Below are 23,456 nucleotides of genomic sequence, written 5' to 3'. Positions count from 1 at the left end.
TTTAGCACTTGCGCTTTATTTCCATGATTTCGTTTTAAATGCTGCCCCTGAAATGGGTATTATCATCCCCATTTTGTGGGTAAAAAAAACTGAAGCTTGGGCCGGCGCCAGGGCTCACTTGGTTAATCCTCCGCCTGCAGCGCTGGCATCCCATATGGGTGCCGGGTTCTAGTCCCAGTTGGTCCTCTTCCAGTCCAGCTCTCTGCTGTGGCCCTGGAAGGCAGTGGAGGATGGGCCAAGTGTTTGGGCCCTGTACCCACATGGGAGACCAGGAGGAAGCACCTGGCTCCTGGCTTTGGATCAGTGCAGTGCGCTGGCTGTAGCAGCCATTTGGGGGATGAACTAACGGAAGAAAGACCTTTCTCTCTGTCTCTCTCTCTCTCACCGTCTATCTGTGAAAGAAAGAAAGAAAGAAAGAAAGAAAGAAAGAAAGAAAGAAAGAAAGAAAGAAAGAAAGAAAGAAAGAAAGAAAGAAAGAAAGAAAGAAAGAAAGAAAGAAAGAAAGAAAGAAAGAAAGAAAGAAAGAAAGAAAGAAAGAAAGAAAGAAAGAAAGAAAGAAAGAAAGAAAGAAAGAAAGAAAGAAAGAAAGAAAGAAAGAAAGAAAGAAAGAAAGAAAGAAAGAAAGAAAGAAAGAAAGAAAGAAAGAAAGAAAGAAAGAAAGAAAGAAAGAAAGAAAGAAAGAAAGAAAGAAAGAAAGAAAGAAAGAAAGAAAGAAAGAAAGAAAGAAAGAAAGAAAGAAAGAAAGAAAGAAAGAAAGAAAGAAAGAAAGAAAGAAAGAAAGAAAGTCTTAAATAAAAAAAAACTAAGGCTTGGGTGAGCAGCTTAGTGTAGGTGACATAAGCAATAAGTGGAAAGACAGATTTGATCCAAGTTTATCTGACTTCAAACCTCACTTTAGAAACTAAAAAGGGGGTGGGCAGTGCTTTGGTGTGGTGGGTAAAGCTGCTGCCTCCAGTGCTGGCATCCCACATAGGTGCCGGTTCAATTCTTGACTGCTCCACTTCTCTGCTATAGCCTGGGAAAGCAGTGGAAGATGGCCCAAGTCGCTGGGCCCCTGCACCTCCATGGAAGAACTGGAAGAAGCTCCTGACTCCTGGCTTCGGATAGGCCCAGCTCTGGCCACTGCAGCCATTTGGGAAGTGAACCAGTGGATAGAAGATCTCTTCCTCTCTCTCCCTCTGCCTTTATCTCTCTGTTAACTCTGCCTTTCAAATAAATAAATAAATAAATATTTAAAAATAGAAACTAAAAAGGACTTAAGGTAATAGATATTGATGACCCCTGGTTCCATCTGTGTTCCCCTCAACAATTTCTTTCCTGTTGGATACTGTATGAGCACAAATATTTGTTAAATTAAATTATTGAACATATCATTTAGACCCAAACTTTCTTAACCTGATATTGTTCTGATAGTCAAGCTTTGTTATAGACACTTGAGAGGGAACGCAGCATCAAGCTTTGGAAGGTTGTCAGAGGAGGATGCACAAGCCAGGGTTGTGTCTACAACATAGATGTGGGATTACATCTTAGCAGGCAAGATTTAAGTGACAAATAAAGGAACCCTGATAATAGACAAGGACAAGCCACTGAGGAAGGCTAAATGTTTTGTCTGTAGATATCAGCTCTCTAGTGGTTGTAGCTCTTCTGGGTTTGTGGCAACGGAAAGAAGAGGCTGTTTGTTGATATCACACAGTTCAATAGCATCCTCTCCATGGTAATGTGGGGTTGTTGGTTCCTCTGATTGCTTTCTGATGCGTAGCTTTAATTGTATATTTGCTTTTGCCTAGAGAATAGAATCGTGTTCCCAAGAGGATAGCTGGGAAAACTCACTGCCAGCCTGACATACAAATAAGATCCTGCAGAAACCGCTGCTTCATGGGTGGGCTCAGGAAGAGATGAGCGAGCACTACCACCTCCAAAGGTCTAGGCCTAGGAGTGCCGAGACCATGGTCTCTTGCTCTCTGCCGAGGATTGCAAGCAGGAGTCATGTAGTCAGAGGAAGACGAGACAACTCCCTCCAGGGGAGGGTTATACGGGGTTGCAAAACTATTACTCTCTGAAAAAGCTGTTCCTCCCACAGCAGATGCCATGTTGTGGGTCAACTCATATTGCTGTTGACATAATTATTGCCTTCCTCAATTTTTATGCTTGTTTTTCAACAATTGAGATCATATTGCTCATAGATTTTGCAATCTGCCCTTTTCGGTCAACACTGTAGTTTATAAACATTTCAGGGGAAGGTGTTCTGGTAAAAATCCAGCATTGCACAGCTGAAAGAGACTTTAGGCATGAATGGAAGCAACAGCAAGTGCCACTAGGATAGCTCCTAGGAGCTTGAATACTCTTATCTCACCCGATGATATCATTTACCCATTTAGACAACTTCATGGCAGCAGTTGGTTCTGGGACATAGAATTAAGGGAGCAAGGTTTTTTCTTTCTTTCTTCTTTCTTTCTTCCTTCCTTCCTTCCTTCCTTCCTCTCTTTCTTTCTATCTTTCTTTTTCTTTCTCCCTCCCTCTCTCTCTTTCTTTCAAAACTACAAAACTGGTTTTCAAAGTGGCTGGGTCACCTTCCATTCCCAACGCATGTGTAGAAGAGCTCCAGTAGCTCCACATTTTTGTGAACATATGTTCTTTTTTTAAAAGCTTTTATTTAATAAATATAAATTTCATATAGCTTTTGGAATATAGCAGTTCTTCCCCTCATACCCGCCCTCCCACCCCCAAACCATCCCACCTCCTACTCCCTCTCTCATCCCAATCTTATAAGATTCATTTTTAATTATCTTTATATACAGAAGATCAACTCTATACTAAGTAAAGATTTCAACAGTTTGTACCCACACAGACACACAAAGTATAAAGTACTGTTTGAAGACTAGTTTTACCATTAATTCTCATAGTACAACACATTAAGGACAGAGGTCCTCCATGTGCACAGTGCACAGTGTGATTTAACAATTGACACTCTTATTTATGATGTCAGTGATCACCCAAGGCTCTTGTCATGAGCTGCCAAGGCCATGGAAGCACAAGGTTTCTTTTTAAAAAGATCTCTCAGCTTCTTATATCTTCCAAAATTTCATAATAGGCCAGTATACCTTTAGAGCCAGAAAAAAATACCTCAAACACATTCCTCCTTCTGTTGTCAAGAAAACAGCAAGGCACTAGAATCTGAATCAGCTGTAGGAGAAGGCCGCCAGGTTCATCTCATCATGCCTTAGGCTCCCCGTCTGTGAAATGGGACACTCATCCCGGCCCCTCCCAGAATGGAGGCTGGATGACATCACCCAAGCACAAGGTGAAGAGGTAAGCAGCACCTTTCTAGGAGGTGATGAGCTTCATGGCCCACAGCTGCCCACCCCTCTGAGCTCCCCAAGCTTCTCGGAGGAAGACCATTCATCCACCTGATTGTGATCATGAATCCAGGCATTCTTGGGCACAGAGGTATCTTTACCTGGAAAAAGGAGGTAAGCTTGCTCTCTCTCTTTTTAAGATGTATTTGAAGGGCCGGCGCAGTGGCTCACTAGGCTAATCCTCCACCTTGCGGCGCCAGCACACCGGGTTCTACTCCCGGTCGAGGCGCCGGATTCTGTCCCGGTTGCCCCTCTTCCAGGCCAGCTCTCTGCTGTGGCCAGGGAGTGCAGTGGAGGATGGCTCATGTCCTTGGGCCCTGCACCCCATGGGAGACCAGGAGAAGCACCTGGCTCCTGCCGTCGGATCAGCACGGTGCGCTGGCCGCAGTGCGCCAGCTGCAGTGGCCATTGGAGAGTGAACCAACGGCAAAGGAAGACCTTTCTCTCTGTCTCTCTCTCACTGTCCACTCTGCCTGTTAAAAAATAAAAAAAAATATTTATTTGAAAGAGAGAGAATCTTCCATATTATGATCCATGTCCATGTCCGAGGTGGCTACAATAGCCGGGGCTGGGCCAGACCAAACCAGGAGCCTGGAGCTCCTTCTAATTCTCCCACATGGATGACAGGGGCCCAAGCACTTGGGCCATCTCTTGCTGCTTTTCCTGGGCACTTCAGCAGGGAGCTGGATCAGAAGTGGACCAGCTGGTATTCAAACCAGCACTCATATAGGATGTTGGCATAGTCACACATTGTGCAACACATTGTGCCACAGTGCCGGCCTCAAGCTGCCTCTTCCCATTGCTCACTTACAGGCCTGACTCAGCCATTAGATATAGGAGATGCGGAGCCCAGGGACTAAAATACTTTCAGGGGTCCACAAAAATGCTTTAATACATGATACTAATGTGTTTGTCATTATATTGACACAGTCAGAAAATATGTTTTACTATTTTTTTTGACAGGCAGAGTGGACAGTGAGAGAGAGAGACAGAGAGAAAGGTCTTCCTTTGCCGTTGGTTCACCCTCCAAGGCCGCCGTGGCCGGCACATCACACTGATCCAAAGCCAGGATCCAGGTGCTTCTCCTGGTCTCCCATGCGGGTGCAGGGCCCAAGCACTTGGGCCATCCTCCACTGCACTCCCGGGCCATAGCAGAGAGCTGGACTGGAAGAAGGGCAACCAGGACAGAATCCGGCACCCCAACCAGGACTAAAACCCAGTGTGCCGGCACCGCAGGCAGAGGATTAGCCTATTGAGCTGCGGCGCTGGTTGTTTTACTATTTTTAATGGAGGAGAAACCTGTGGAAGCAAAAGTGCCATGGGCCCACAAAAATCAAAATGTAGCCATGACCCCTGAGCCTGTATTAGCTTCATATTTTCCAGGCTCTTCCCTGAAGTCATCAAGGTGAATTGTGGATTAAAATGCCCATGGTTCCTTTTTGCTCATCTTCTACATCATTCTGAACAGAGGAAAAGAGCTTGGGCCTGCATGGATAGCGTGGCCATAGCCAGAGCCAGGAGGTTAAACTGAGCCCCTACAGTAGCCTTTGGCAGATGCAGGCCTGATTAGCAGACAGCAGAACAAAGTGTTTTTAATTGCCCTCGTAAATAACCATTACAACATTGAGAGGACAAGAAACTAAGTAGGAAATGACTTGGCCGTCCCTTTTGTTAGGAATGGTTCCCCCTCACTCCTTAGGATAAAGGTTTCCGTGAAACGGGAATATCTCCTTTCATAATGCTAGTCCTTTGAAATTAGAGTTATAAATAAATAAAGACAGTATGCAAACCATTTGATTACATCCATATGCTTTCTCAAGATTCCCAAAGGAGGTACTTACACCCATTTTTACATCATTAAATATTAAAATAAAAACTCATCAAAGCTGATCATGGGTAAAAAAGGCATTTTTAAGCACATATTTGGGCGCACTTTAGCAAAGTCTTTAGACTTAAGGAGCAAGGAGAATATTTTTTACAATAGAATAATCCAGCTCAGAGTTTTGAATGAAGAGGATATTGGGGCCGGCGCTGCGGCTCAACAGGCTAATCCTCCGCCTTGCGGCACCGGCACACCAGGTTCTAGTCCCAGTAGGGGTGCCGGATTCTGTCCCGGTTGCCCCTCTTCCAGGCCAGCTCTCTGCTGTGGCCAGGGAGTGCAGTGGAGGATGGCCCAAGTGCTTGGGCCCTGCACCCCATGGGAGACCAGGATAAGTACCTGGCTCCTGCCATCGGATCAGCACGGTGGGCCGACTGCAGTGCGCCGGCCACGGCGGCCATTGGAGGGTGAACCAACGGCAAAGGAAGACCTTTCTCTCTGTCTTTCTCACTATCCACTCTGCCTGTCAAAAAAAAAAAAAAAGGCATAAAAGCATACTGGGGGGCTGGAGCTGTGGCGCAGCGGGTTAATGCCCTGGCCTGAAATGCCGGCATCCCATATAGGCGCCAGTTCAAGACCTGGCTACTTCACTTCTGATCCAGCTCTCTGCTATCTCCAGGGATAGCAGTGGAAGATGGCCCAAGACCCTGGGCCCCTGCATCCGCATGGGAGACCCAGAAGAAGCTCCTGGCTTCTGGCTTTGGATCTGCGCAGTTCCGGGTATTGCAGCCAACTGGGGAGTGAAACATTGGATGGAAGACCTCTCTCTCTCTCTCTCTCTCTCTCTGCCTCTCCTCTCTTTGTGTAATTCTGACTTTCAAATAAATAAATAAATCTTTTTTTAAAAAAAAGAGCATATTGATTTCCTGGGAGAATATTTGTAAAAAGACTCCAATTTTACTTGAAGTTCCTTATTCAGCAATCATTAATACCCAGAATGCCATTAAGAACCAGGATGTGAGCAAAACCCACAGCCCCAGCAGCCAAACTCAAATCATGAAGCCTATGCCTTGGATGGTCTTGAAACATCATGGAAAAGTTCCTAAGTTCAAATAACAGTGATACAGGAGAAAATGATCCAAGTTCCCTTACTTTACAAAATCAGGTGATAGGGCTGGTGCTGTGGTGTAGCAGGCTAAGACCCTGCCTGCAGCACCAGCATCCCATATAGGCACCAGTTCATGTCCCAGCTGCTCCACTTCCAATCCAGCTCCCTGCTGATGGCCTGGGAAAGCAGTAGAAGATGGCCCAAGTGTTTGGTCCGCTGCACCCATGTGGGAGACCTGGAGGAGGCTCCTGGCTCCTGGATCTGCTCAGCTCTGGCATTACAGTTGTTTTGGGGCATGAACCAGCAAATGTAAGACCTCTCCTTCTCTCTTTAACTCTGCATCTTAAATAAATAAATAAATAAAATCTTTAAAAAAAAAAAAAGAAATCAGGTGACTTTTCCTTACAAATCATAAGTGTTATGGCTGCTATTCCAAGAGAGTATAAATAAGTACTAAATAACCCAGTCCACAGGAGTTTGCAAAATGATTAGGAAACATTGGAAAAATGAGAGATTTTCAAAACATCCATGGAAAAGGTTATTAGGAAAAAATGACACACGGATTTCAAAATTTCTTTGTACCAAAACAAACTTCTCTTTTAATTCCGCTTGTCCATGAACTGTCTCAAGTATTCTTGTACTAGATGTAAACAGATCACAGCAGTAGCAGGGCTTATGTACTGAAGGGCAGGGGAGTGCTCCCGATGGTAAGTTCCACATGGGAGCAAAGCGAGTCTATTAAAGGGACTGAGTGTCCTTGAGGATCCAGCTGGAAGCACACGGCACACTCAAGAGTGTAACTAAGGGAATATTTACTGAGGTGCGGGTAGAGTTAAGTAAACTAATCACAATAATGACCCTGGAACGAGTAATATTGGGAACCTAGGTCTGAAAGGGCAAGGGAAGGAGCCGTGTCACTGGAGCCCCCTGAGAACTGGCGCCATGGAAGAGGGGATGATAGCAGGTGTACAGGCAAGGCAGGAAGCTCAGGCTGGGGGTTAGGAGCAAACAGGCAATCTCATCACCGGCTCATGCCTCCCTTGGGCCAAACCTGGCCAGATGGGGAGAGCAAGGGAGCCCAAGAGGTACAATTCTGGGGCATACACAAGGTAGAGAGGAGACAAGAGAGTGACCTAAAGGGGCTAATGGAGACTAGCTCCACACACAGGCTGGAGATCTCGCTCTGGGCCTTAGGAGGAAGGGAAGACCAATTGGCACAGAAAAGGAAAGGGGAGATCATCTTCAGCAGAGGCACACATGTGTGTAGTGGACAAGAGGAGTAATTCTTTTTCAGCAAGGAGGCGACCTGTGCAAAAAGCATGTCCTTAAGAAGAGGCACCCTGTCACTTTCAGGAAGCTTGGAGGAGAAGACATAGCTCAGAATTTCTCCATTCTGGCACAAGAGACATCTTGGGTAGGATAATTATTTGGGGGAGGGGGGTAGGGCACTGTCCTTTGCTTTGGGGATGTTTAGCAGCATCCCTGGCTTCTATCCAATATATGCTCTAGAGGCAAACCCACTTTTGTGATCAGCAAAACAATCATCAGACATTGCCAAATATCCCCCCGAGGGTGAAAACTGCCCAAGGAAACCATGATCAGAAAATAGCTGAGGGGGCTGACTTTGTGGGGCAGTGGGTTAAGCTGCCACCTGAGACCCTGGCGTCCCATATGAGTACTGGTTCAAGTCCCAGTTGCTCCATTCCTGACCCAGCTTCCTGCTAATGCACCTAGGAAGTCAGCAGAAGATGATCCAAGTGCTGCGGCCTCTGCACCCACATGGGGGACCTGGATGGAGTTCCAGGCTCCTGGCTTTGGCCTGGCCCAGGCCTGGCCATTATAGCCATTTGGGTAGTGGACTATCGGATGGAAGATTTCTTTTTCTCTTTGTATCTCCCTCTCTGTCTGTAACTCTGGCTTTCAAATAAATAAATAAATAAATAATCACTAAAAAAGAAAAACAGTTGATGCTAAGTGAGTCGATCAGTGTGGAGCAGAGAGTGTGGCAAGGAAAGGACACACACGCTATAGACCCTGCAGATGAGAAGCAGGGGAGACACGGGGGCAGTGGCTGAGGATGATTTTGGGGTTTGCAGTAGGATAACGGGGAGAAGGCTGTCTCCACACTCAGCACTAAGAATGCCTGAGGCTGGCCTTGGGAAAAGACAGTGTGTCTTTCATGAACTTGCTCGAAGGGAGTCCAGAAACTGAGAGCAGTTGAGGAGGGGCTGGGACTAGAGGCATAGGTTTGAGTCATCTGCACAGAGACCCAGCTGGAAAACTTCCACCCAGAGAAGGGTGACAGCACTCAGAAGGAAAGGTAGAGAAAACCAAGGGCTGTGGTTTTATTTTTTTTCTTTCCTTTCCTTATTTTTTTCTGGGGGGGGGGTAGGGGAGGAAGGGAGTTTGGACATATTTAGAAGATGAATAATGTGGGATAGAAATAGAAGGCTCTGGAGGCAGGAAAACCACGCAGTTTTCTGAGGGGTGAGAGTGGGCTGAAGTCCAGCTCCTGTCCCACTTGCCAGACCACATGCCCTACCACACAGCCAAAGGGCTGTATGTGTCCCGCAGGGCTGCCTCCCAACATGTACAGACGCACCCCACGAGTACAGGCTGTGGCTCATCAGAGCACAACAGAAGACCGGGGTGTCAAGAAGGGAGGAGCCTCGTCCTCACCCCACCCCTCCACCCAACGGCTAAGGTTCTTTTCGCTGTCACTGGAGTCCTTAAAGAAACAGCCTGCTTAAGCAGACACTTTGGCTCATGTGGAATAACCAGCGTGTCCCTCATAGGTGAGATCATAGGCGGCATGGCTCCCTGGAGAAAAGGCTCTTGGCAGAGGCAGGACAGCGGAGAGCTGTAGCTCCACAAAGGGCAGCAGGGCTGCTGCTGTCTCGTTGGCTCTGACTCCCTGCAGAGGGATGATGGAGCTTCCTGTCATCTTCTCTCACCGAGAGGCAGAATTCTCAGGTGGCCCTCAAGATTCCCGCCACTGGTGTTCCTCTCCCTGAGAGCATGGGTGGGACTGTGAATACGATAGGAGATTACTCCCTTGTGGAGATTATGTGGCAAAGAGAAGTTTCAGATGCAATTAAGGTTCCTAATCAGTCACCCTGGAGTCAGTCAAAAGGGAGGTCATCCTGGGTGGGTCTGACCTAATCAGATGAATGTTTTATGTTTTGTGAAATTTTTTATTTCTTTACTTTTTATCTATTTGGAAGATAGAGAGATTTTTCCATCCATTGGTTCATCCCCCAAATGCCGACAACAGGTAAGCCTATGCCAGGGGGAAGCCGAGTCTGGATCTCAATCTAGGTCTCCCACGTGGATGGCAAGAACCAGACTACTTGAACCATCACCACCGCCTCCAAGGGTACTGATTCGCAGGAAGCTGGAACAGGAGGTGAAGCTGGGACTCAAACTCATGCACTCTGATACGGCATTCTGCACCGAACACCTGCCCCCGGCAGAAGTTGTTAAACAAGTAGGAGGCAGGAGTGGGTGCCTGTGCCGACGTGGAAGAAAACAGCATGTTGAGAATGGCTGTGAGAAGGCCATGAAACTGAGACCTAGGTGGCCTTCCAAGAGCTGAAGGCAGTTACTTGCCAATAGTCGGTATGAAGGGACTTCAGCCCTGAAACAGCAAGGAATCAAGATCTGCCAACAGCAGCAACCAGCGAGCACAGGAGAGGAGCCCAAGCCTCACATGAGACCACAGGCCAGCTGGTATCGGGTGTGAGCCTGCTGGGATCCTTAGCAGAGGACCCAGTCACCCAGACTCCTGTCTCATGGAAATTTAGATCACACATTTGTGTGGTTTTAAGCTGCTAAACTTGTGTTCTTTCACTATGCAGCAAGCAAAACTGGTGCGCAGATGAAGGGAGTGTGTGCATACACAGTGGATTGGCTCCGCCAGGACACGGACAAACACTGTTCATAACCAAACCAGAAGCACCTGACACTTGAGCCAAAGTCTGGACTACTGTGCGGTCATTATCCCGTGCTCTGTCCCATCTCACTGTGATGTAAGCAGCAGTAGGATGGGGCCGCCTTCCATTCCTCCTATGAAGGGGCACCCTTTAGATCTGGGGAAAGTGAGTCACACTCTAAACTTCACAGAAGAGGGACAGAACTTGCTTTCTGAGCTCAGAGCTGCTGTGCAAAGGTTGATATTTATAATACAGCTGAGACGGTAGTGGCCCTGGGGCCAGTGGAATTCTTACCCTCTAGCGCCAGGCCCATCGTTGCTTCGCCAAACATAGCTTTGGCACCTGGGATACTGAACCAGCAAAGCTGAATGGACATGGAAGCGTCATTTCTCAGAAGGACGTCTTGAAAGGAAGAAGGACGAGGAAGAAAAGTAGAAGGAGAGAGTTAAAAGGAAGCAAGCACTGTATTTAGTAAACAAACATTTAGGATTCCCATTGCATGCACAGTTCTCTTCAAGGCCCCAAAAACACAGCAGTGAGTAAGACGGATACAAACCCCTGTGTTCCATTGAGAAATAAAGCAAATTTGCAAAAAATATATAGTATGTAAAGCCAGAGGAGTTGGAAGGGGTGCCAGCGTACAACCCGAAACAGAAGAGTCAGAGAGGGCTGATGAGTGAACAATGGGGATTTCCAGCATAGGAAATGCCAATGCAAATGTCCTGAGGCAGGAGTGGGCCTGGCCTTACTGAGGCATAATGAGATAGCCAGTGTGGCTGGTGGGAACTGAGGAAGGAGAAGGGAGAAAATGATGGGCTGAGAAAAGGGCTTTGCAAGTCACTGACTTTTACTCTGAGTATGGTAGGGGTCACTAAAATGGAGGGCTGGCATGATCAGTCTTACTTTTTTTTTTAAGATTTTATTTATTTATTTGAGAGGTAGAATTACAGACAGTGAGAGGGAGAGACAGAAAAGGATCTTCCTTACATTGGTTCACTCCCCAAATGGCCACAACAGCTGGAGCTGTGCTGATCCGAAGCCAGGAGCCAGGTGCTTCTTCCTAGTCTCCCACTTGGGCGCAGGGTCCCAAGCACCTGGGCCATCCTCCACTGCACTCCTGGGCCACAGCAGAGAACTGGATTGGAAAAGGAGCAGCCGGGACTAGAACTGGCACCCATATGGGATGCCAGTGCCACAGGCAGAGGATTAACCTACTGTGCCACAGCACCAGCCCTCTGTCAGTCTTACTTTTCAAAGGGTCAGTCTGGCAGTAGTGTTGAGAATAGGCAGACCACAGGATAGCAAGGGCAGGAACACAGAAGGGGGTTAGAAAGCCACTGCAGTGGTCTAGCTGAGAGATGAGGTTTGCTCTCATCTGGAGCTGCAGGTGGAGAGAAATACTCAGATTCTGGATGCCTTTTGAAAACACAAAAGCTCTGATCAGATGCATGGTGTAAGAGAAAAAGCAGCCAGGGATTCTGCCAAGCTTTTTGGCTTGAGCACTACAAATATCCTTTTGTCATTTGATGATCTGGGAAAGACTGGGAATTGGTTTGCAGATAAATATTGGGGAAACTATTGGGACACATCAAGTCTGAGAAGGCTGTGAGACATCCAGCAATACTATTCAGCACAGTTGGATACTCTGAGGTGCATTTTGGTAGGGATTAGGGCTGGTATTCAAAACACAAGACTGATTGAGAGTTAAGAAGAAAAAAAAAAAAAAGTGAGTGCAGCTACAGAAGAAGTTCAAGGGTAAATCCTAGGGCACTCCTAGGTTGAAGTATCAAGAAGAGGAAGAAGAACCAGCAAAGGAGACTGAGAAGGAACAACCAATGAGGAAGGAGAGAAAACAAGAAACTGATACCCAAGGCAAGAAAATGTTTCAAGGATGAAAGTGACCAGTAGGGTCCAATGCCACTGACAGGATGAGCTGAGGTGACAAGATAACCTTGGGTTTAGCAAAATGACTTTGGATTTAGTGACATGTCAATGACAACCTGGACAAGAGTAGCTGCAGTGGTATGATGGGGATGAAAGCCTGACCTGAGTAGACTCAAGGGTGATTGAGAGGAAAGAGACCAGCAGTATTAGGTGTAGACAACTCTTTTAAAGAATTTTTGCAATACAGGGGAGCAGAGGAGTGGGATTGAGCTGGGGGGAAATAAGGTGGGAGAAACGCCAGTAGGCTTATGTGTTGATGGGAATGATACAGGAGAGAACAGAAAGTGAAATGATGGAAAGGGTACAGTCCACTCTCTACTACACAAAAAAACCGAAGGAACGAGCATGATGAATTTGATGGATTTACTTCAAAACATTTAATGTCATATTTTAAGCATAAAAGAAAAAGGAAAGATAATTCTAAAACATAATGAACACTCACGAACCCACCACCCACTGTGCGAACAAGACCACCTCCAATCACGTCTACATATATGTTCTTTCTCCTACCCTGACCCTCTTAGAAGAAAGCTGCTTTCTTGATTTTGTGATTACCATTTCCTTGCGGAGTCCTATTTTCTGTGTGTACCCTGTTCTATGCGCTGACGTAAAGATCAAGTATAACTTCACTTCTGCCTCTCCACCAAACCTCCTACATACATCAGATCACCTCAGTCGAGATGAAATTTCTGTCTTGCATTTAACTTCCCACACTAAAATCGATCTGCACACCAAAATTCAAGGACCACTGCTTTGCCTGAAAACACCTTCTTCTCCATGAAGATTACTGTTATTCATTCCTTTCTGTATTATTTACTCTGCACGAAAGCAGGAAGAGACCAGCATACTTTTCCATGTGCATACACAGACCCCCATAGCCAGAGCATTCTTTTCATTCTGGGAGATGCACCCACAGCCCTCACACCTCCAGCCTCCCCACCCATGCCAAGCACAGCCTTGCTTGTCAGGTTATTCACCAATTCCCTGGCCGGCCCTCCACACAGGTAGCAGGAAGGCCAATGATGACTACACACTAGCTTTCTTTCAGCTCCGGATCTTAACTACAGACAAGTGGCTACTAACAGGTCATCTAGGGTTCTCCGGGGTATAAGAACCTGCAGGACTTTAACAAATGCTAGCAGGTGGACCATTATAAATGAATGGCAGTCGGCTAGGAAAAGCCCTCTGCATACACAAACCAAAACCCAGCTCCCCGCTTGCTCCCTGAGGCTTGAAATTGCTTTGAGGAGAGACAATGACTTTCATCTCCAGGGTCAGGGTGTGGGTGGAGGCACTGGGGAGGAGCTAACCAACACGTCCTGCTGTGTAAATAAACTGAAAGAATGGAAAGTACAATGGGCACTGTTAGAATGGCTGAGAATTGACAAGGGGTGGATGTAGAAAAGCAAGAAGAGGCATTTCTTGCCTCCCTGAGAGCTTAAAAAAAGAAACTATCTTGAAATTGGAGGACCTGGAGTCCAATTTGCCCCTACTGCCAGCTGTTTGACCCCAGGCAAGTTACTCAGTTTTTGACCCTGTTTCTTATTTGTAAATGAAGGTAATACCTACCTTCAGACTCAATGGGAGATTTTGATGCCATTGTGTTTGTGATAGTGTCCCAGCTCAGAGACCATATTCCACGCAATGGATAGTTTCCTTCTTCCCTGTGGTCCCCAGGCATCTGGGGCTCTGTTCCCATGCACCTTGGCTCCATCCTCCTTTCTTAGCATTATAAAGATTAGGAGTGAAGAATCTGGAACCCCCAACCAGGGTTCCAATCCCAGCTCTATCACTTGCTGAAAACAGTTAATATGCCTAACGCACTTGGACAGGTTCCTGGCGCCAAAACAAAAAACAAAAAACCATGCAAAAAGTGTTTGCTGCTGTTATCGCCAGAGATAACTGCCCACTTGCCCCAAACCCTAAGATCCTCGGAGGCGCGGCCACGCCACCGTCTCACCTACAGAAGCCCAGTGTCCATAGCCACACGTCCCTCTGGGTTCCCATCGCCCCCGCCCCATCCTGAGCCCGCAAAACCCGGATCCGGTCTCAGTCTCTTGCAGCTCCGCCCTGGCACGGTCCCGAAACCCAGCTCTGCTCGCAGGGGCGGCGAGGGAGGTTCTGTGACGTGACGCGCCGCGCTGCCGGTTGCCGGGCGACGGCGAAGCGCTCACAAAGCCCGCGGCGCCCCGCTTGGGTCCCTCCTGGCCGGTGCTGCCCTTCCCGCCCAGGTTCCGCTGCTCTCCTGCCAAGGGTGCGAGGCGCTGGAGCTCGCCCCACACCTGCTGCCTGAGGCCGGGCGTGAGGTGTCGCCTGCAGCCAGCCAGCCAGTTGGGGAGCGCGCCTGAGGTAGCACGCAGAGGGGAAGCGGAGGGAGGGCGGGCATGGCCAGCCCTACTGGTTCACCCAGCAAGGGGACTGCGGGGATCTTTAAAAGGATTGACCAACTGTGGGGAGTGTGGCTTTCCCGAGAAACTGTGTATATGGGGGCGGGGGGGGGGGGGGCGGGGGCAGAGCCAGAACTACTGTTTGATGATTTCTTCCACGAGGGGCAGTGATTTGGAAACACGGCAGAACTTGGAATCTGAGCTCCAATGAGGAGCCAGACTTCTGCTTTTCCATCTGTAATGTGAGTGTAAGAATAGCTTTGGGGGGCTTGCCATGACGACCAATGGCCATGGCTAGCATCATAGAAACTGCTGTCAGTCTGTCATTTTTACTAATAACTACTGGACACTGGCTGGGTTCCAGGTGCTGGATTAGGCATTGGAATTCTGTAGTGGGATCTGCAGTGTATTGGAAGAGGCACATGTTGATAAAAAAAAAAAAATCACACAACTGATGTAACCCTAGAGCTGAGCTACATGCCTTCTAGGGAAGGTGGACAGGGGTCTCTCTGAAAGGGCATGGTGGAACTGGCAGGGAGGTCAGGGCAGGCAAAGCTGAGCTCTAAAAGAATTAACCTGGGGCAGCCGGGGTGGGGGGCGCAGTGCATTCCAAGCAAGAGGAGCCACATGTGCAAACCCTCCACCCCACCATGCCAATCCCAAGCAAGGATGGTTCCAAAAGCACTCCACAGAAGCTATCTGTTCATGTAGCTGGGGCCTTTCATTACTATGATCAAGCTCTGCTGAGCCTGCACCGATAAAACCAAATGAGAAATGCCAGCAACAGACCTATAATGTATATTTTATAAGACCTGTGTTCTTCAGTACTTAGCAAGCATGTGCTGCCTTGCCATTCCATTTTACTCAGGAAATTTTTGAATTATAAGAGTTGAGGGTGGAGGTGAGCCCCGGGATGTATTATTGAAGACAGCCTACCACATCAAGAGCTTTAAGAATGGAACAGAATTTTACAAAATACTGGAATCACGGAATGTTAAACTAGACTGGCCCTTGCCCTCCCCTCTTTAATCTGGTGTGAACCAATGAACCGTGCTGCCCAGAGCAAGCAAAGTTGGGCCTTGGTGCTTCTCTATGCAAATGATTCCAAGATTTCTGGCTCAATAGTGGCAAGGATCTCCTGGAAGTAAATGGGAACATGGGAGGAGAATTCTACCTGACCCTCCTCAGTGTTTTCCATTTCTACAATGGTGCCACCACCATGCTCCCAGTCACCCAAGCTTGAAAACTGGGAGTCACACCAGACTTCTCTTTCCTATTCCTCCTTACCAAGCCCAGTGGGTCCAAATGCCTAAATATTTATCTTCTAATCCTCCCTATTGCAACTACTGTACAAGGCTATGAAATTCTCAGGAGTTGTTGCCAAAACTGCTGCCACATTCTCCTAGCCGAGCTCACTGCCTGAAGCCCACCCCATTCCTGCTCGGTTAATGTATGTGTCTAAGTCCAACAAAGAGAAAGAAATCATCTAGTAAGTTTTAACAAAGAAGGCTCAATATGAAGATTTTTTTTTAACAATGATGGAATCAGAATAATGGTAGTTTGGCTAGTGAGATGTGAGGGGCGTGCGGGAATCACAGATACAGAGGATTACTACCTGTGAGATAGTTTCCAGAACTTGAAGCACAGGGCATGGCCACAATCCACTGGAGGCAGAATTCACTCTCCAGGATGCCAGGGAAGCCATTCACAGAAGGGGGACTCCCTAGCAGAACTCTCTTACAGAGCTCCCCAAGACAGGTGCCTCAGCCAGCTGTTAACCCACTGGGCACTGCTGACCACCATGTGCTACAGCGGTTGGGTACACAAGAGATCACATCCTGTATGGACCTGTTGCTGCAGAAGCTGTGCACTATAGGATTCCAGCGCTGGAGAAACTGCAAGTTCCTGGAGTCCAGCAAGGGGAGAGCTCCTGAGTGTGCAGGAGAAAACCCTCCCTTCTCCAGTGTCCCTCCAGTGCACGGCTCTGAGAACAACATGAGACAGCTGGCAAAGGAGAAGCACTGACAGGACCTAGTTCCATTTTTGCTGAGGAGGCACTGCAGGGTGGGTTTATTGCTAAGGAGCACATCAGGTCAAAAACAAAAGTGATTGTGTGACTCTAGTGCTTCCTATTGTCTTCAAGATTGAGTTCAAAGTCTTACCAGACATACCATGCCTTTACATTCTGGTCTTGGACTATATTTCCAGCCTCAAGTACCATCACCAAAGCCCTATGTTTCTGACAACTCCACACCTTTGTCTAAGCCCTCCTGGCCACAGGGAATTCCCTCCTTCAGTTAACAGATGCTCAGCAAATACCTGACCTACCTGGGGCTGGGAACACAGCCATGAACAAACCAAGCTCCCCAGGGTCTCATTTTGGAGATTATCATCACTCTTGGGAAAGTCTTTTCTGACCACCTCCTCCTACCTCCAGATGAGTTAGATGCCTTTTCCAGGAGTTTTTCTTCTGTGATCCTGTATCTAGTGTAGACTTCCTGACACTTATACCCTAATTTAGTCATTGCTTTTCTTCTCGGTCTCTTCCACTAGCCTGTGAACTCCATGGAGGCAGAATGTGTGACTTATTTATTTCTGTGTTCCAGTATTCAGCACAACTCCAATAAAACATAAAGGTTTTTATTGCATTAATTATTTTCCCAAGATCATATGAATTAGTCAAAGATGGACCCAAGACTAGAATCCATGTCTCCTGCCTCATAGCTTAGAGCATTTCTTCTTCCCTAGACCTTCAGCTTCCTGATGGGTGAATGATCACATCTATTCTATGAAGGACAGCAACCTAGTGTTTTGTGGTGGAGAAGACCAGTGCAGTGTTGATTATTATCAGGAATGGTGATGGAAACAGGAAAGAAATTTAGCTCTGATCTTGCATTGAAAACTATGATGTATTCACCCACTCAGAGCCTTGTTTGTTTGGTTCCATGAATCATAAGAATGCTATAATAAAGTCAGAGTAGGGAGGAAAAGTGAAAGGTTAAAGTGGTTTGGGATAGTCTGACTTTTCACCTTTTCACTCCTTTTTTTTTTTTTTTTTTTTTTTTTTTTTTTTGACAGGCAGAGTGGATAGTGAGAGAGAGAGACAGAGAGAAAGGCCTTCCTTTGCCGTTGGTTCACCTCCAAATGCCGCCGCGGCCTTTGCGCTGCGGCTGGCGCACCGCGCTGATCCGATGGCAGGAGCCAGGTACTTCTCCTGGTCTCCCATGGGGTGCAGGGCCCAAGTACTTGGGCCATCCTCCACTGCACTCCCTGGCCACAGCAGAGAGCTGGCCTGGAAGAGGGGCAAGCGGGACAGAATCCGGCGCCCCGACCGGGACTAGAACCCGGTGTGCCGGCACCGCAAGGTGGAGGATTAGCCTAGTGAGCCGTGGCGCCGGCCTGACTTTTCACTGTTAAAAAATAAACACTTTGAGCATAGGCATTTGGTCTAGTGGTTGTCACCTGCATCTCACATGAGAATGCCTGAATTCAAGTCTGGACTCCATTTCCAATTCCAGCTTCTTGCTGATGCACACTTTGTAAAAAAGCAGATGATGGCTCAGCTAGTTGGATCTCTGCCACCACATATTAGACCTACATTGGGTTACCAGTTCCCTGTTTTGGTTTCCAGTCCAAGATATTGTGAGCATTTAGGGACTAAATTGGTAGACTGGAGCTCTGTCTATTTGTCTGCCTCTGTTTCTCTGTCTCCCTGCTCTCAAATAAATAGCTATTTTTTTTTAAAGACAAGACTTTCATAAACCTATGCAAGACAAAAGTAAGGTGACTCAAAGTGAGTACACACCAGATCCCCAAATCAGGAGGCCACGTTGCACAGCTTTAGAGAGCAGAGTCAATGTGGTGGTCAACAACAAGCCATAGGTCCCTGAGATTGTGGACTGTGATGTGAACATGTGGAAAAAACTTGAAATATGAGTATGGATAAGTTAGGATAAATAAGAACTATCTGTCCACTTGTGAAATAACAAATGTGTGGGACTCATGACTTCTAAGAGCTGGTACTAACATGATCTATAAGGAAGTTTGGAAAATTTGCTAATAACATAGCCAAAAATGACTACTCACAAAAAGAACAAGGTTGAGTAGGACTGATCCCAGCAATACTGCTGTTGGCATCCCAGTGATGGGTTGATGTGATGTGGATCTGGCTCAGGACTGAAAAAGATCCAGGCTTCTGTGAAATGAAGTGGAAGAAGCAAAGCCAACATGAGTAAGACAAATTGTGGAGATCTTAAAAGTCAACCAGTGGGCCAGTGTTGTGGCTTAGAGGGTAAAGCAGCCACCAGCAACACCAGCATCCCATATTGGCACAAGTTCGTGTCTTGGCTGCTCCAGTTCTGATTCAGCTCCCTGTTAATGGCCTGGGAAAAGCAGTAGAAGATGGCCCAAGTACTATCCACTTGAGAGACCTAGATGAAGCTCCTGCCCCTGGGTTCAGCTTGGCCCAGCTTTGGCCGTTGTGGACATCTGGGGAATGAACCAACAGATGGAAGATCTCTCTGTATCTTTCTCTCTAACTCTGCCTCTCAAATAAATACATCTTAAGAAAAAAAAGTTAAACAGGGCAGCATTTTGATAAGGAAAAAGACTAACTTAAGAACCATTAAAAATTTTTGACAGTGATATGATAACATCATTGATTAAGAAATTTTATCTGGCAAAACTAAGCCTCAATTCGCTGGCATTGGGAAGACAATTATAATATTAGAATCTATCTCCCTACAAGTTGTTGTGAGGAATAAATGATATAATGAATGTGTAATGACTGCTGTTAAGCCTGTCTTATGCTGTGTACATTCCCAATTTTACCAACTTCATAGAATATGGTTAAAGAGACAGTGACCATAATTTCAGGGCAAAAAATAGGACATACTCTGACAAATAATTTTTGTTCCATTTCAAGGTGCTAAAAATAAATTTTGCATGATGCAAATGGGAATATCCAGGATATTTCAGTGATTTATGGGGACAGTAGGACATAATACTTGAAATTGGCATTGTCCTAGAGAAAATCCTTGATGTGTAATTGCCTTATTCAGAGGGATGCAGTATGGAGTAGTATAGAAAAAGCAATGAAATAGACCTAAATTTCTGATTCAGCTCCAACATAAACTGTTATGTTGGGCCAATCACTTAACCTCTTTATACTTCAAGACTATCACTTATAAATTGAAGATATTTAGCTATGAGTCACATTCATTGTTGTTGTTTTGAAAATGTGGTGCCTAGGCAGGCGCCGCGGCTCACTAGGCTAATCCTCTGCCTTGTGGCACCGGCACACCGGGTTCTAGTCCCAGTCGGGGTGCCGGATTCTGTCCCAGTTGCCCCTCTTCCAGGCCAGCTCTCTGCTGTGGCCCTGGAGTGCAGTGGAGGATGGCCCAAGTACTTGGGCCCTGCACCCCATGGGAGACCAGGAGAAGTACCTGACTCCTGCCATCGGATCAGCGCGGTGCGCCGGTCGCAGCGCACTGGCCGCAGCGTCCATTGGAGGGTGAACCAACGGCAAAGGAAGACCTTTCTCTCTGTCTCTCTCTCTCACTGTCCACTCTGCCTGTCAAAAAAGAAAAAAAAAATAGAAAATGTGGTGCCTCTTAATTCCTTAATTAAAAAAATTAAGTTTATCAATGACTGAAAGGAATGGAAGAAAAAGGTGACCCAACAGTGGCCATGATGTATCAGATAAGGCAACTGAAGAATATAAGAAGTATGTTTTGGTTGCTGTTATGAGAAGGGGGAACTTTATAGTAGGTAACTTGTGTATATGCTTGGAGCATGGCTGAGAGTTTACTGTTGGTGTTGGGAGTCATCATCATGGAGTTCTATTAAAGCCACAGAAGGAGGTATCTACCTCCAAGCTAGAATATGGTAAGTTACAGTAACTCAAGACTCACACTGTAACAACTAAAAAAGAAACCTAGAAAAATTATTTCTATTACCACTTTTTAAAATTTAATTTTCTTTTTTTTTCATTTGAAGTTCAGAGAAACAGAGAGAGAAGAGACAGAGATCTTTCATATGCTGGTTCACTGTCCAAATTAGTGTAACACCAAGGGCTGGGCTAGACCAGAAACTCAAGAGTCTCCCACACGTGTGATTAGGGACCCAAATACTTCTGTCATCACCTGCTATCACCCAGAGTCTACATTAACAGGAAGCTGGATTTGGAAGCAGATCTGGGACTCAAATCCAGGCATTCTGATATGGGATGCAGGTGTCCCAGGCAGTCTTAACCACTGTGCCAATTGCCCACCCCTAGAAAAACTATTTTTAAAAACACTGGGGGGTACACTGTGGCATAGTGAATACAGCCAATGCCTGTGATGCCAGCATCCCATATAGGCACCGGTTCAAGTCCCAGCCGTTCTACTTCTGATCCAGCTCCCTGCTAATGTGCTTGGAATGGCAGTGGAGTATGGCTCAAGGCCTTGGGCCCCTGCACCCACATGAGAGACCTGGAAGAAGCTCCCAGCTCCTGGCTTCAGACCAGACCAGCTCCTGAGGTTGCTGCCATTTGGGGAATGAACCAGCAGATGAAAGACCTCTCTCCTTCTCTCTTCTATCTCCCTGTGTGTGTGTGTGTGTGTAAAATTCTGCCTTTCAAATAGAAATAAAATCTTTAAAAAAACAACACTGGGACAGTGTCAGAGAACTTTGGTAGCAATTTGGACTGGATTGATTAAAATTCCTGGAGGAGAGAAAATCCCTGCCAGGTGAGCTAATCACAAGCCATTTTTCCCCTGAAATATGCTAACTCTGGGTGTGCACTAAGGATTGTGCTTGTTCCTTGAAAAGTCTCTGTACTAGGAGAAAGAGAAACCAGCAAGGCTTTTAGTATTTGAACAGCCATGGCGAACAGATTAGAAATGTGAAGAGCTGGGGCTGATTCGGTGGGGTTGGGGTGGGGGAACAGCAGGAAAATGTTTCCAGTAATTAAGGAAAAAAATAGATATCAAAGAGCAGATCCGCAGATAGATTCAGCTTTTGAGGTCATGAAACATTGACTCTAAAATAAATATAAATAATGTGATCAGGAAAAGTGAAGGGAAAGATGACAACATGGGTGAAAGACAATTTCAGCATAGAAATTGTATCTATTAAAAATCAAATAGTTTCTTTATCCAGTCATCAGTTGATGGACATCTGAGTTGATTCCATATCTGAGCTATTGTGATTTGAGCTGCAATGAACATGGGGGCACAGGTAACTCTTTAATATGTTGATTTCATTTCCTTTGGGTAAATTCCCAAGAGTGGGATTGCTGGGTCATATGGTAGATCTATTTTCAGCTTTCTGAGGTATCTCCAAAGAAATTATGATATACATACACTATGGAATACTACTCAGCAGCAAAAAGAAAGAAATCATTTCTTTTGCAAAAAAAAAAAAAAAAAATGGATACAACTTGAAACCATTACACTTAGTAATATTAGCCAGTCCAAAAAAGACAAATACCATATATTTTCCCTGATCTATGATAACTAATATCCAAGTACTTAAAATATAATGTATTGGAGTTAAATTGACATTTTGAGATTCGATGATTATTTACAGCCCTCGTCTCTACTGTTGAGGAACAGTGTTTTTTCTTCATACTATTTGTTGAATTCCTTACTTACTGTAAGGTTAATCTTATGAGTATAAAGTAAACTGAAAATAGATCTTTGTAAAAATTATGAGTGGGAATATGAGAGGGAGGAAGAGTGGGAGCACAGACAGAAGGGAGGGTAGGGTGAGAAGAATCACTGTGTTCCTAAAACTGTGTATATGAAATACATGAAATTTGTATACCTTAAATAAAATTTTTTAACAAATCAAATAGATAGTCTAGAACACAAAATACAATATTTGAAATTAAGAATTCTTTGAATAGGTTTAACAGCAGCCAGAAAAGCAGGAGAAGCAGGTCTATAGAAAATATGTAAATCACAGATGGAAAAAACAGAACAAATTGCATGGCCTAACATAGGGATAATTAGAGTCCAGACAAGAACTAGAGAGAATGGTGCAGAGTTAATATTCAGGGAGGTAATGCTCAAAAACTTTTCAAAATTAAGGAAAGACATTAACCTGCAGATCTAAGAAGCTCAGTAAATCCTGAGCATATAAATAAAATAATAATATACTGAACACATAACCATTAATCAAATTTCTAAAAATCAAAGAGAAATCATATAAACAGGCAGAGAACAGGATATATTACCCCCAAAGTAACAATAACAAGACAATTTGCTTATTTTTAACAGAAATTTTAGAAAACAAAAAACAATGGGATTCTTTCTTAAAATGATTAAAAAGAAAACTAAATTAACCTAGAAATTCTATATACAGTGAATATGTGCTTGAAAAATAGGGTAAAGCAAATACATTTAGGCAAGCAAAAATTAAAGGAGTTGTTACCCAGCAAACTTACAACACAGAAAACTTCAGAGTTTTTTTTAACATTTATTTATTATTTATTTGAAAGTCAGAGTTACAGGGACAGAATGGAGACACAGAGAGACAGAGATCTTCTATCCACTGGTTCACTTCCCAAATGGCTGCAATGGCCAGCATGGGTCAGACTGAAGCCAGGAACCCCAGAGCGTCTTCCAGATCTCCCATGTGGGTGCAGGGGTGCAAGCACTTGGGCCATTTTCTGCTGCTTCCCCAAGCACCTTAGCAGGGGGCTGGATTGGAAGTGGGGCAGCCTAGACTTGAACTGGTACCCATATGAAATTCTGGCACTGCAGATGGTGGTTTAACCTGCTGCACCACAACACTGGTCTCAACTTTATAGAGTTCTTTAAGTTGGATGAAAATAACCCCAGGGGACCAGCGTTGTATCATAGTGGGTTAAGCCACCACCTGCGATGCCAGCATCCCACATGGGTGTTGGTTCAAGTTGTGGCT

The 23,456-nt window shown here is 45.8% G+C and overlaps 2 protein-coding genes across 23 annotated transcripts in view; one reads left to right on the top strand and one right to left on the bottom strand.

The window, feature by feature from the left end:
* The window catches only part of KALRN (kalirin RhoGEF kinase), a 783,799-nt gene extending 769,530 nt beyond the window's left edge, over positions 1-14,269 (bottom strand). For 6 of the 22 annotated variants that reach the window (XM_051859217.2, XM_051859218.2, XM_051859219.2 and 3 more), the window contains exons 1-2: positions 13,729-14,269; positions 10,510-10,617 (exon numbers count right to left, since the gene is read on the bottom strand). In XM_051859217.2, the coding sequence (XP_051715177.2) occupies positions 10,510-10,617; positions 13,729-13,873 (253 nt within the window). In that variant the 5' untranslated portion in view covers positions 13,874-14,269. The remainder of the gene's footprint in view (positions 1-10,509; positions 10,618-13,728) is intronic. The other 16 variants (XM_051859223.2, XM_051859224.2, XM_051859225.2 and 13 more) reach the window with 4 other exon arrangements.
* Positions 14,270-14,322: 53 nt separating this feature from the next.
* ROPN1 (rhophilin associated tail protein 1) overlaps positions 14,323-23,456 on the top strand; it is a 54,207-nt gene continuing 45,073 nt past the window's right edge. The window contains exon 1 of the mRNA XM_002716547.4: positions 14,323-14,508. The gene's annotated coding sequence lies outside the window, so the exon portion shown is untranslated. The remainder of the gene's footprint in view (positions 14,509-23,456) is intronic.

Source organism: Oryctolagus cuniculus, chromosome 4, assembly GCF_964237555.1.
Source record: "Oryctolagus cuniculus chromosome 4, mOryCun1.1, whole genome shotgun sequence".
NCBI classification, from domain to species: Eukaryota; Metazoa; Chordata; class Mammalia; order Lagomorpha; family Leporidae; genus Oryctolagus; species Oryctolagus cuniculus.
This window is presented reverse-complemented; position numbering and strand designations above follow the sequence as displayed.